The 12,072-nt window shown below is 37.2% G+C and overlaps 2 protein-coding genes across 2 annotated transcripts; both read left to right on the top strand.

Moving 5' to 3' along the window:
- Nucleotides 1-220: 220 nt before the first annotated feature.
- Nucleotides 221-8,608, top strand: TM35_000014240 (uncharacterized protein; the record flags this gene model as incomplete). The annotated part of the gene is made up of 1 exon (XM_029021105.1): nucleotides 221-8,608. One exon carries the CDS (start codon nucleotides 221-223, stop codon nucleotides 8,606-8,608), a length of 8,388 nt encoding a protein of 2,795 aa, XP_028887613.1.
- A 442-nt stretch (nucleotides 8,609-9,050) lies between these two features.
- Nucleotides 9,051-12,011, top strand: TM35_000014230 (mitochondrial DNA polymerase I protein A; the record flags this gene model as incomplete). The annotated part of the gene is made up of 1 exon (XM_029021104.1): nucleotides 9,051-12,011. One exon carries the CDS (start codon nucleotides 9,051-9,053, stop codon nucleotides 12,009-12,011), a length of 2,961 nt encoding a protein of 986 aa, XP_028887612.1.
- Nucleotides 12,012-12,072: the final 61 nt, after the last annotated feature.

Here is a 12,072-nt window from a genome sequence, read left to right as displayed (position 1 = left end):
TCTATTTTTTGAGTCTTCTTTTTATTATGTTGAATTGTATATTAGGATGGATAATGTAAGAGTTACTTTCTTTCTATCTTTTTACTAATTGATCCTCATTTCTCTTCTTGATATTTTTTTAGTCTGATTTCTTTTTTTTTCTGGGTTCTAAAGGAGGGAATAGAGGAAAAAAAAAAAAAGTACATATTTATATAAGAAAACTTTCTTTTTCTATAGCGGTATGGGGTGTAATAATGAAGTTAATGGGTCTTATCGTCATCGGTGGGTTTCTTTGGTGTGTGGTGTGCTTGCATTGTTATTCCCTCATTTACTCTTCACGGCGGCTCTTCTTGGACAGAACATCATGGCTGCATGTCTACTTGTAGTCCACCTCGCCTCTTCAACACGGTATGAAAACAATAAGCGAATACATCAACAAGAACAAGAACAACAACAACAACGTGAGAGTATTATTGAGGATATTTCTCCCATGTATGAATCGGAGATGAGTAGAGTGGATTTACATTTGTGGGTTTGGTTACCGCGAAAGCCGTTGCTGTATTTGACTATTATTTGCTCTAGTTTACAATTATTAATGGCTGCAGCTCTTGGATGGATGATGGATAAACCAAATATGATGAATATATGGATAAAGTCCGTTCTTCAAAGTTTTGGTGTTTGGGGAAAATCAAATGTGTTTTCTCTCGTGATGAATATAACAACTTCTGTTCTTTTAATAGTAGTAAGTGTACTATTATCTGTTATTGTTCGACGATATCATCTTCGTCCATCAAATCATGCAAATCGTTGTTTTCAACGTTTATCATTATTCTTTCTTGCCGTATTTACACTCTTCACATCCCTCGCCTATCCCTCGTATGAGTTTTTATTATTACTACTCATACATTTTCTTTCTATTATGCCGTTTCTTATCACGGGATTCTCTCGATTGAGAGTTCGTTTCCTTGAGGTGGTATGTAAGAGTTGTAGTTTGATATCGCTTCTACTACTCACAGCATGTCTTGTGGTCCAATCACCATTAGAGCAACAGGTACTTTTATTAATAATAACGAAAAATGATATTCCAAGTAATGAATGGAATGTGTTATGGTATGAAAAGAATTGGATTAATTTTTTTCATAGTTTTACGGTATTTCGTAAAGGCATTCAATTACTTTTATTATTCTACACTATTGTTGCCTCTCGGTATGTACATGGTAGTTGGAGTTGTATGAGAAGGGGTGAATGGACAGTACAGGCGGAGTATATAAATAAAGCCGCCCCTTTTTCGCTTTGGCAATTACTCCCATTAAAATCTCCAGCAAAAGTAAAGAAAATACAATTAGCGATTGGACATTACTTACCACGAGCAGTAATTATTCCATTATTATTAACAAGTTTAGCTATTATGGATCTTGTCTCTATTTTAATGTTAATAACATCCTTTATTGCCATTGTTCTCTCACCTGGTAAATTTGTTGCTGTTATCCCTGGTTGTTTAGCCGTAATAGCTGTTGGTATTTTACTTGAATATGTAGCTTCTGTTAATCATTCATTGAGGCAACCTTTTCTTATGTTCCGTGCCACTACAGATATCGCCGTGATTGGAATTCTTCTTCTTCATTGTTTTCTCTGCGCATTACTTATCTTGGTAGTGGCTATGTTTCGTGAGAATACCATTCAAAACTATTATCGAACTCTTCAAGAGAAGAAAATACATATTCGAAGTGCCTTCCATCGTCTAAAGCCACAATTAAAAGATCTGGAGGTTTTTTTCACAGATGTGTGTGATAGTAACAGTGGTCTGGTAGATCGCAGTCGATTCCCACAACTGGTAGAACATATCGCATATACATTACGTTTTCAGGAAAAAGATATAAATGCATTATGGCATTTCTTAACAGAAGGAGAACCCGTATTGTTGATGTTAAATGCCGATAAAAGGTTAGAAACTACTACTGATAATAATAATAATAATAATAATAATAATAATAATAATAATAATAATAAGGATTATCTTCACACTTCCGTGCAGTATTCAAGAAGGAGAAAAAGTATGAATGATGGTGATGGACAACATATACCCATCGACGCCCCATATAGAAAATCAAAAAATAATACCTCTATGACTAGTGGCAATAATAATAATAATAATAATAATAATAATAATAATAATAATAATAATAATACTGAAGAAGAAGAGGAAGATGTGAAGAAGTGGAATCGTTTTCGTCAACATATACTTGCCATGCAGTTAACAGAGACTTCAGAGAACACCTCAAAGGGAAGAGAAGTATATACAGAAGAGATAAGTTCCTCCAATCCATACCGACAGCGAAATCGAGCCACCTCCTTTTCTATTCATGCTGTTGGATCTCCTGGTGGTGGAGTTTCTTACTTTGATTTTCTTGTACTTGTGAGTGAAATAGAGTGGTTTCGAATGGAGGAGAAAAATATATTATATGTAGTCGCTTCCATGTTTCTACAAATATTTTTTCTTAACCTTTCAACACTTTCATTAGTTGCCATGTTTTCTGTTTCATTAACAATGCAAAATCTTGATCTTCTTAATGCGATGTATCTTTTTTTCTTTATTGGATTGGCGTGTTTACCACAGTATATACGTTATTGTTGGTCTTTTATTGTGGCCTATACAATTATACATATTACCATACTCTTTATCTCTATTACGTATAATGCGAATTATCCATCTACGGAAGGTTATCCTTATTGGACTCAAATGGTAGGTATTTATCCAGATAAGAATTCCTTTTCGTTATTATTATATTTTATTATTTTATTTTTGGCTGTACTTCAAATGCATTTATCTCGTTGTGAAAAAAGTGGAAGAATTACTATTCAGGAAACCCTTCAACGTGTGGAGTGGCGTCGATATACTTCTTCTCCTTTTTTCCCTCAATTACGTCAACAACTCTTAACATGTACGATATCATTAATATTAGCTCTTATGAGTCTTTTAATTCCACGTAATGTTTTGATAGCTGGTTTTGCATTACTTTTTCTTCTTTATCTTTCTTTGGGTGCTTATTCCCATCGAGCAGAGAGTATTGTATTAATTATTCTATCCGCTTATAATATATTGGTACTTGTAGTAACGGCACTTTATCATGTTCCTGTAATTTCAGATCGTATAGTGGAAAGTCTTTCTGATATTACAGTTTGTCAGAATATCACAACTACACTGTGTGCATCAGAGATTGGGCTTATGATAAATAATCGTTTTGTACCAGCTTCATTTGATTTATTACCATGGTATTTACTAGCCGCTCTTTCTGTGGCTCTTTGTAGGCATAGATTTATTATGCATACTGGAAATAGAATAAATGGGGATGTGTATGAGGATGATAGAAGTTTACATGAACGTGAAATGGATTGTATTCAAGAACCACTACTATTGAATAATAATAATAATAATAATAATAATAATAATAATAATGAGAGAGAGGTAATTTCTATAAGACATTCAACGACTACAATGAATCGAATAAAGTTATTCTTTTCTTGTTATAAAGAAATGTATGGTACCTTTACAGGTAGATGTGTACCTCTGGTATTTGAGTTCACACGTTATTTTTACATTATGGTCTCCTTTATTATTAATCTAGGAACGACAAATGGTAAATTACTTGTTTGGATTGCATTAGGGTTTGCCAGTCTAGATACCTTTTCTGTATTAGGTGTTGCTTTTATGATACTTTTTATTCTTAATTGTTGTGGAGTTTCTGTAATGGTAATTGCCGTAGTAAATATGGCATTAAATTATGTCTATCCATTCTTCTTCATTCCAGAAGTTCCTTTACCAGAGAGTGCTAAGCGTTTCTTTGGATTAGAGAAGAGTCATTCACGAAGGGAATTGAGTATTTTACCACCATTGCTCGCCTTTGCAATGGCGGCATTTCATGAACAGACGAAAAAGAATAAAATGTTAAGAGAACGAGAACGAGAAGAACGTCGATTAAGAATAAAAGAAGATCCACGTCATCGTTTAGAAGTAGAAACACATTCTGGAATAGAGAGAAATAATAATACTTCAGATACCTTTTCTGTTAGGGAACAACTTCAAACCCCATATGTTGAATTTAAATCACATAAACAGAAAAATTCTACTTTTCATGAAGAAGTAAAGAGATCATCTCATCATGTAAGTTTTAATTTATTACGGCAAAAACTATCCGTCTTTTTAAATTATATATTTGGAAAGTTTTTACGTGATGTGGCATTTGAAATAGCTATATTGATTGTATTACTTGGTATTTCTTTTGCAGTTGATCATATAACGGGTTTCATATTTGCTGCTGAGTTTTTATTAATGTGGTTAATTGGACGAGTGCGGACCATAACGGAAGTACATTTTGTAATGATGGAGGAAGTTTTCACGGTTATTTCTCTTTCTGTATTATATTTTATTCGCCTTGGAATACCAGATGGTGTTTTTCCCGCTTTTTCTATTCTACATCCAGAGGAATGTGGTTCATGGGATATTTACTTTGGATGTAAACTTCCTGTACATCATTTTATTCTCTTATTTGCGCTTTTAGTAATTCAACGTCGTATACGATTTGCCGTTGGAGATGTACGGCATTCCATTATATGTATTGATGGTTCTTTAGGACTTGGGGAATTACTTCGTAAGAAAGCCAAAGAACTTCAAGATTGTAGAGAACATCGACGTTTAGATATTGAAAATATTCTTCCTACTTCCTCTTGTAACACTATACAGAAGCCCCGTATGATATCTAATATCGTTATTGCTATCTTTGCATTTCTCCCTGCGGCGATGTGTGCATTTGTGCAGGGAGTTCTTCTTTCTTCTCTGTTGGGAGTAGTGATGATTGTCTTTTCACTGTGTTTATTAGCCTTCCGTCGGGATCTTGCCTGGCGTTGGCCTACTGTTTGGCCCATCTTTACACTTCTTCTCTTTCTTCCACTTATCCCGCAGTTGGTGGTCCGTCTTCCGCCTTTTTTCCCTTCTTCTTCTTCTTCCTCTTTTTCTTTTTCTTTCTTTTTGTATTTCTATACTTTATATGGAAAACAACAAGAAGAAGGAAAAGAAGGAGGAGGAGGAGGAGTGCTGCCAACACTCGGAGTGGATCCGTGGCCCGCTTCCTATCGTCTGGGGCAATTGCTGGTAGTGCTGCTCGCCGTTGTGCAGGAGCGATTATTTAATGAGTTCTCCTTCGCATCGTATCTCATCAAACTCCACAAGGGAACCCTCACCGCACGGCAGCGGTACAAAGACATGATTGAACACATCCGCAGACAACATGAGGCTCTGCAGCGAAAAGTAGCGCAGGACGAAGAGGCACTGCGAAGAAAACTCGATCAACTCTGTGCAGAGCGGCATATGAAGATCCAGAGTGAATATATGGAGTGCTCCTTCATGGGCACATCTGCAGCGGTGGGCGTAGGGAAACAAGACGATAAAGAAGAAGAGACATTAGAAGGAGAAGAGAAGGAGAAAAGAGAGGCGTTGGAGTTACAGAGAGAAGGATTACTCTTCTCTGTAGCCACAAGTATAAAGAGTCCAGGGGGTAATTCTATAAAGTCTGAAACGCATAATAATACTATTCAGATTCACACCAAAGAAGAAGAAGAAGAAGTAAAAGAACAAGAACAAGAAGAACAGCAAGAAGAAGAATTAAAAAAACAGTCATGTGTGGAATCCGATGGGATGTTTCCTGAAAAAGGAGTTTCTGAGAAAACAGGATTCTACGCTAGTATGTCAAGTGCTATTCATGAATGGTCTGAAAGTCTTGTACAGTATTTTGCCCAACGAACATACCGTGGAAGAGCCCCTAATAAAATACATTCCCAATCCTATCGTTTACTTGTAGTGTTTACACAATATCTAGTAACAAGAACTGCCTATGTCTGTTTTATTTGTTTTATGTTAAACTATGCAATGAGTGGAACATTATTAGATTTATTACTTTCTCTTTCGGCTGCATTATATGGAATGCTTATACTTCCCTGGGCAGGTAAACTTTATTGGAGAAATGTTCTTATCTATAATGTTATCTCTATTCTTTGCAAGTGTGTAATGCAGGTGATTGTAAAACAATTTGTATTAAATCCTCAGATTCTATATTATCTTTCTATTACTGTTCTGGATATTGGTTTAGACCGAAGTGTACCTTCTTCTTCTGCGATGATGAAAGATATTATTATGGATTTTGTTGTTTTTGTTAGTATTATTATTCATCGACAATTTTCCTTTGATCAAGGTATATTTGATGATGATTATGAAGATGTAACCCCAACACCATTAAATTCTCCAGATTCAAGTGAATTATTATTTTCACGTCATGATAATGGTAGTATTTATTCTTTATATAATCCACATAAAAAAATAAGTGAATATGATTCTGGTAGTGAAGTTCGTTACCATAAAACTGGACTTTCATCATCTAACACAACATACACTGCGGAATTTAAAGGAGAACGTATTGGTAATGGTAATAAAAATACTATATCTAATGGTAATAATAATAATAATAATAATAATAATGACAATGATAATAATGATTATAGTAGTTGTAGTGATAATGAAGAGAATGATGAAAATGGTGAAAGTTACAGTCGATTGGGTCAAACAGGTAAACAAAGATCTTCTTATAGAATAAAATGTTCTATTATACAAAAGTATTGGCGTAATATTTGTGAACGTGATGGAGCTGGATCTGATTATTATACCGTACAATTCTGGGCAGATGGTCTCTCATTAATTGTGTTTGTGGCTGTTTACTTTGTATTAGCGGGTGATTCTCGTGGAAATATTGTTTACAGTGTTCAACAAGATCTTCTTCCAGGACCATTGGTAGTATTACTTTTCTCAGCTGTTATTTTAATAGCCGCTGAACGAATTGTATATGTACTTCATTCTGTACATCTTAAGTTTACACTTCATGTGATAACGACTTTATTATATCATCTTGTCTTTATGTTTTGGCGTCTTGTACTTGCTCAACGTACGACTACACCAGCTGTTATTTTATTAATTGTAAAATTTTTCTCCATGATGATGAGTGGATTGCAATTACGTAAAGGATATCCACTTTATCGAAAGCATGATCCTTTTACCACCAATACAGATGTCTTTCATTGGTTTGGACATACCATATATCGTGCCATACCTTTTCTCTTTGAGCTTAGACTTTTATTGGATTGGTCTGTTTCCCCAACAGCATTGAAAGTTCAACATTGGATGTTATTAGAAGATGTTCATCATACTATTTATTTACGTTATGTAGATATGAGTGATATAGCCTGGACGAGTCCAAGAAAAGGTCGTCAATTTCCATTCTTTGTAAGAGCTTATCAAGGTGTGGTGGGATTTACGGCTTGTCTGTTGGTGCTTTTCTTTCCATTGATGCTTTATTCCACATTTAATCCAAACGTGGGAGCCAATCACGTTACCACGTGGCACACACAAATGACATTTGGAAGTATTTCACATTTCTACACAGCAGACGGCAGCGACACCGCCGTTCCACCGGAACTTCTTCCAAATTTATTAGAAGCCATTCCGCTGTTAAAACAAGAGGGATTCGCATCAGAGGGTTCACTGCAATTACTAATGTTCCCTCGCTGCAGTGCGGAGGTGTGGACTGCCACACCAGAGACACGATTACTTTTATTGGGTCAATTAAATGCGGCTGTGCGGAATGAATCGAAGTTTATTATTCACAAATTAGATGAGGTTCAACGGGCAGAGGCTTCCGTTGGGGCGGCCAAACGTGTACGTGTGAGTGAAGAGTATATACTTCCATGGAGTACAACGGTGAAGTTACGGGATGTTCTTGCCAATGCTCATTATATGAAAAGAAGAGGAGGAAGAGGAAATGATAAAAAAGAGATTCAAACGGTATTGAATTCATCATCTTTGGTTTATCAAAGTAGTGAATGGATTCCCTTACCAGGTTTTTATTCTCCATTAGTGAAAAATATTCCCAGTGATGTTGTCGTGCCGAATTATGTAAAAGTGGAGTGTTTCATTCAGTTAAATAGTGTAGGGGATGATAACGTCTCAGATGCTTTTACGGTATTGTATTGGTGTTTTCGTTGTGAATCCTTTGTGAATCTCTCAAGTTCTACAAATAATAATAATAATAATAATAATAATAATAATAATAATAATAATAAAGAAGAAGAAGGATATCAACAGACCAGTGAAAATAAAGTAAATGCAGATTCCGATAATATTACTGATATGTACGAGATTGTAGCATCATCAGATGTAACTTTCCAATCTTCCTTTTCATTTCTCCCCAATACAGGTATTATTGCTCTTTATACTACATTTATTTTAGCCTTGGGAACTTTTTTGCGTAATGCTGTTACTGGTCATGCGCACCGTGTGGTTCTCATGCAGGTATCTAATCCTGATCCCATTGCGGAGTTATTGCGGTATATTTACATGGCCCGTTCCTCTGCTAGTAATGGGTTTATGGGAAGTCTTTTATTAGAACAACAGTTATTTTTTGAACTTGTGGATTTACTTCGATCACCTGAACGTGTGTTGATATTGAGTGGTCGTCGTGTGGATGACTATGACTCTAATGGAAGGTTTCAACCTTATTTAAAAGAATTGAGTGAACATCCTTTTTAAAAAAATTTTATCTTATTTGAAAACAAGTAATAAGAAGAAGAAAAGAGAAAAATATGTGTTTTTTTTTTTACAGTTTTCTTGGAGTACCCAAGTGACGTGACGATATATATATAAATTTATATAATATACCTGCTCTCTATAATTATTTATTTATTTATTTATTTATTTATTTTTCTTTTTGTTCGCCGTTTGTTTGTTTGTTTGTTTCTTTTCCTAACGATATCGATGTTATCGCTTCTATTACTTTGTTTTCTTTATTGTATTTTTGTTCAGTTTGCTGACTATATATATATATATATATATGGAATGTACTCATTCAGTAATTTCTGCTGTAATCCTATTGTATCTATTTTTCTTCTTTTTTTCCACTATTTGTGTTTATGTTAACATGAATTTCAATAAAGACTTCCTTTATTAGCATTAATTCCGGTTTAAAGTCCACATGCAAAAGAGGCAGCTGCACTATCCACATCATCATCATCATTTCCATCATCATCATCTCCAACACCAGAATTATGTTCCAGTGACCCTTACACACATTCGGCCTGTTGAAGAGAAGAGTAATACGTCTAGTGTGGGTTCTTCTGATAATGTGCAGAAATGGATGGCGTTTGGTCTCAACAAGGATGTTATTTCCTCCGGCTCATTAGGCACTCTACAACTACCAGCAACATCACCAGGAGGAGCTGTGGTGGTTGTGGAAGAAGAAGAGGCGGCCGGTGTTGTATACAGTGTGGAAGAAGATAATAATAATAATAATAATAATAATAATAATAAAGAAAAAAGGAGGAGTGAGAATGACGAGATGGACTCTTCTATTCGTCGACAGTTGATCGCACTTTCATCACGTGTTGGTCATGCAAGAGAAGAGGAAAACTGTGTAGCCACACGCCGAGAGAGGCGTGGGAAAAACACTGAACAAACCCTCCATACAAATACAACAGGTATTGCTAACAGTAATAATAATAGTGGTAGTAGTAATAACAGTAGTAGCCATGATAATAACAGGAACAGGAAAACAAATATGAGTAGTGGAAAGAAACATAACAGAGAGTCTGATGGGGAGTTGGGGGATCATCAACCATTAGTAAAAAGAAGTGCTGTCACTACTACAACTACTACAACTAATCGAAGGAAGACTATAGAAGAAGAAGGTGAAGAAGAAGAAGAGAAAGGAAAGAAATCATCAACTGCAGAAAAGAAGAAAAAAACATCCAATCGAAAAACTTCTACATCTGCGGCTTCGAAACGTCAATTGAAAGAGTCAACTCCTCCAACTTTGTTTAGTATGCCATCGGATTCTTCTTCTGAATCCCGTCAAGTGACAATATCAGTTCCATTTAAGGAAATAGATGATAATAATATTAATTATTTATTTAACGATATACAGGATGCACTTAGTGATCAAAATCGTATTCAAGCACCTACACTTTTTGTAGCCTTTATTACACATGAAGGAGATACAAATTTTTCCATATCTGCGAATACGAATGGTAAAGTTCATTTTGTGCGAGGCGTTAATCCTGAAATGAGTCATTTAAAAATAAAATCATTTATTCTTCGCTGGAAAGATGAAGTATTAGTTATTCCTTCTACTCCAGGGTTAACTTTCCTAGTACGTGTTTTAGAAGAACTTCCTGGAGTTGAAATTGTTACTTTTAATGCTCCTTCATTACTACTTTTACTACTCTCATATCGTCAAGGTAAACTCTTTACCTCCTGTATTTCAGATATACGTCTAATGGCATGGATGCTACAAACATCAGAAGGTTCTGATGCATTTACAGATTATGATGTACTTTTACATTCATCTCATCAACAAATAGGTCTTTCTGCAGGATTTAGAAATGTGATTGGATGTTCACTTAAACAAATTGTTTGTCATCGTGTTTATTATATGGTACCTCTTTACCGTTCACTCTATGGACAACTTGGAACTCTTGGATTATTACCAGCATTTCTTAAACAAGAGAAACGTATATCTCTTCTTTGTGCATCTATGAAATTAAATGGATTTACTGTTAATATGTCAGAAGTAGAAGGTTTTAAATTACGTTGTGCTTCAAAAATGGAAGAACTTCAAGCTTCTGCTCAGAAACTTCTTCCATCTATGCCAGATTTTAATCTGCAAAACTTAGATGAATGTAGAATAGCTATATATGAAGTTCTTCGTCTTGGTACATATCTTACACATACAGAATCTGATGGATCTAGTAGTTGTGCTGTAACTGTTACTAAAAGTGGTAAACTATCAACTTCAGAAGAAACATTAAAACTTTTAGCATCTCATCATGAATTTCCTCGTATTCTTATTGCGTACAGAAAAGCTGCAAAACTTCTTCAAACCTATACTGTTGGGATGATGGAAACAGCTATTCCTCTTGTAAATGATGAGGGAGAATTTACAGATCGTTGTATCACGGATGGTGGAAATACAAATACTAGTGAAAAAAAACTTGGTAATGAGAAAACTGTGAGTGATTCTAGTATAAAATGGGTTAAATTGTATCCTAATTTTATTCAAGAGGGTACGGATACTGGACGACTTTCTTGTGTGGAGCCAAACTTGCAGAATCTTCCACGTCCTCGTGTAATTGATGTTGATGATGCCCGTGTGGCCCATGAGGCGGAGATGGCTTCCTTTCGTCGCTGTTTTGCGGCCCCTGCCGGGTGTACACTTCTCTCTGTGGACTATGAGCAGATTGAACTCCGCGTGCTTGCGCATCTCTCCGCGGACGCGGCCCTCGTGGAGGCCCTCACGCACGCCACCGACATCCACCGCGCGATTGCGGAGACGCTCTTCCGCAAGTCGCCTGTGAGCGGCGATGAGCGGGCGCTGGCGAAGCGGGCGGTGTTCGGGACTCTCTACGGCGCCGGGCCCCGCACCCTCGCGGCCCAAATGGGCGTCCCGCTCGAGCGGGCGATGCGCGTCGCGGCGCTCTTCCGCGCGGCCTTCCCGCACGTCGCGGAGTTCCACCGGCGGGTGATCGCGCAGTGCCGCGCCGACGGCGGCGTGCGGACGTTGAGTGGGCGGCGGCGGCGGCTGCAGGACATCGACGATCGCGTGATGGGCCGCCGCGCCGGGGCCGAGCGGCAGGCATTCAACACCGTCGTGCAGGGAAGTGCGGCGGATGTGGTCAAGTTGGGCATGCTCGCCGTCGAGCGGGAGGTGCTGCGGCCCCACGCCGGCGAAGTGAAACTGCTCGCGCAGATCCACGACGAACTCGTGCTCGCCATTCCCACAGATATGCTGCAGCGCATAGTGCCTCTCGTTACGCAGAGCATGGCTCACGCCGTCTCGCTCCTCGTGCCACTCCGCGTAACGGCCAAAGTGGGACGGTCACTGGGAGAAATGGAGGAATGGTCAGTAGATCATGATTTGGGTATTCGCGAAATACCGTAAAAGAGGAGTTTATTCGTCTGCTTGTTTGTTTGTTTGTTTGTTTGTGTGTGTGTTGTAAAAA

This window comes from Trypanosoma theileri (genome assembly GCF_002087225.1).
Source record: "Trypanosoma theileri isolate Edinburgh chromosome Unknown TM35_Tth_1_V1, whole genome shotgun sequence".
NCBI classification, from domain to species: Eukaryota; Euglenozoa; class Kinetoplastea; order Trypanosomatida; family Trypanosomatidae; genus Trypanosoma; species Trypanosoma theileri.
The sequence above is the reverse complement of the archived record's forward strand: the minus strand, read 5'-3'. Positions and strand labels throughout refer to the sequence as shown.